Here is a 2273-nt window from a genome sequence, read left to right as displayed (position 1 = left end):
CCAGGCGCTCCGTGGTCACCAGCCCCAGCGCAACCATGAAGGCGATTTTCTGAGGGGAGGAAACAGGGGCGTGAGCGGTCCCGGCCCGCACCCCGGCGCCGCGGCCTGCTCCTCCCTCCTGCCCACGCCCCGGCCCGGCCGGCCGGCTCCTGTGGCACTGCGCCCCGGGCTGCCCTCGCTTTGCTGACCCTGCGTGCTGGGCACGTACTTTCTAGGACACTCCCGGCTGGGACTTGGCTGCTGTTTCTGAGCAGTGGGTGAGCTGGTGGGTGGGCGGCAGCCCGGCGCGGCGCCCACCGTGTCGGCCCGTGGCGGGGGCGGCTCCCCGGGCCCAGGTGTGTCTCCCTGTGCAGGTGTCCCCGGGGGACAGTCACCCGCACAGCCCCACGCCAGGAGCGGGCGTCACCCCCTCTGGGGCCTGCCAGGGGACGAAAGAGACGAGCGTGCTGTAGACTCCAACGCTGTTTCCTCTCTGGCGTTTGGGTATTTTCATCCCGGCGAAGCCACTGTGGAAGCCACGGCTTTGCTTTCCACGTTGGCGACGACTCACTGGGAAGCGACCGTGGTGTGTGCGGCCGGGCGGGAGAGGCTCCCGGCGGCGGCGCCTCGCTGGCTGTCATCGACTGAGGAGTCGTCCTGGCGAATCGCCGGCTGGCGCGAGCTCACGCCGCATCCGCGTGCCCCGAGGTGCCCGGCGCACACCCCGTCCGGGCCTCTCCGTCCCCAAGCGGCCGCACTGCCGCCGGAAGCTGCCCGGGACCCCGATCCTGCCAGCACCTTCCCTGCTCAGCTTCCCGGCCCCTCCGAGAAGCCCCTGAGGGGCCGAGGCGGGGAGCAGCCGGGGGCCTTCTCGGCTGGCGCAGACCTCGCGCTCCGGGCGGCACCCCGCCAGCGGCCCTGCCCCTCTCCTCGGCCTCGGGCTTTTCTCTGCCTGGAACCGGGGGTCCTGAGGGTGCTGTTCAGGCGCTTGCCGTCTCTGTGCGTCAGAGGGCTGTGTCGGCCGCGGGGCCGCTCTCCGCGAGGACGGTGGGCCCGGCCTGACCCTCCGGCGGAAACTCGCCGGCCGGCCGCAGCTGTCTCGCCCGTTTTCTGGAGTTTCCACATCATCCCAGATAGTGGCGGCTTCTCCTCCCCGACTTTTACTTCCGCGCTGCTAGAAACAAGTCTCACGGTGTCAGCTTGATGTTCCGGCTCACAGTCCTCCGCACACACGACCTTCCTCGTGCGCCTCCTCTCTGCCCCCATTCGACCCCGATGACCCCTAAGCCTTACAGCAGCATGCTACATTCATATTCCGTGCCAACTCCCTCTCCCCCTCGTTTCCTCCACTGTCCAGCACGCGGATGCCCGCTGGCGCCACGGTCAGCCTCCGTCCTGCTGATGGGGCGTTTCCCGAACGCTACGGGAGCAGTGACCCCGCGCTCTCGGAGATTCAGGACCTTGTGCCTTGCAGATCCTGGGCTAGATGGGTCCTGGGCTCCTGCTTCCGCAGGACCTCGCTGTACAGGGCCCAGAGAGGTCTGAGGACAGACTGCCAGGTTCCACCTCGGTGACCTGGCTGCTCTGCCGGACGCCTGCAGAATCCCTGGGCTTCCGCGACGTCCCGACGCGAGGGCGCTGGGCTGGCTACTGGCCGTTTCCTCTGGAGCACGCGTTGCTTCACCTGCTACCCGACGCTTGTCCTATCGCAGTAAATGATTTTTGAGTTATATCTAAAAAACAGCGAAGCATCACATTATGAGATGCAAATGCGTAAGATGTGTCCCTGTCACAAGACATGACGGGGGCGGCAGGGCCACAGGAGGGGTCCAGGGCCCAGCAGCTTCCCCCAGTGCAGGCCGCAGTGCGGCGCGGGGCTTCGGTGCCCCCGCCGGGGCTCCAGAAGCCCAGATGCCGCCTCGCCCCGCGGCCTGCCCCGGCCGCACAGAGCTGCGGAGTCAGGCTGGGCCCTGCCCCGCCTCTCCTTCACAGACGACCTCGGCCTGTCGCGTGAGGACAGGGCGTCAGGACGTGGCGCAGCCGTCTGCCAGGTCACAGCCGTCACAGCACGGGGGGGGCTTGTGGCCCAGTTTCGCCACGTTCCTGAGCCCCAGTGTTCAGGCCCCCGCTGGGGCGCGTTCTGTGTGTGATGCACCTTCTTGCCTGCCTTGCGTGGACACTGCTTTCTGGTATTTAAGGCCAGTGTCTCTGGACCCGGCATTCTCACCTGCCGCAGGCCCCGCTGCATTTTCTGCTTTGTCCGACACCCCTGCGTTCGCCCGGTTATGTCTTTA

At 67.6% G+C, this 2273-nt stretch overlaps 1 protein-coding gene across 1 annotated transcript in view; it reads right to left on the bottom strand.

Annotated features, from left to right (window-relative positions):
• The window catches only part of PHF21B (PHD finger protein 21B), a 7916-nt gene extending 7866 nt beyond the window's left edge, over nt 1–50 (bottom strand). The window contains exon 1 of the mRNA XM_012735044.1: nt 1–50. This exon is cut by the window's left edge and continues 1 nt beyond it. Coding sequence (XP_012590498.1) covers nt 1–37 — 37 coding nt within the window. The 5' untranslated portion in view covers nt 38–50.
• Nucleotides 51–2273: the final 2223 nt, after the last annotated feature.

Source organism: Condylura cristata, unplaced genomic scaffold, assembly GCF_000260355.1.
Source record: "Condylura cristata isolate star-nosed mole 26May11 unplaced genomic scaffold, ConCri1.0 scaffold00004, whole genome shotgun sequence".
In the NCBI taxonomy this organism is placed as follows: domain Eukaryota; kingdom Metazoa; phylum Chordata; class Mammalia; order Eulipotyphla; family Talpidae; genus Condylura; species Condylura cristata.
The sequence above is the reverse complement of the archived record's forward strand: the minus strand, read 5'-3'. Positions and strand labels throughout refer to the sequence as shown.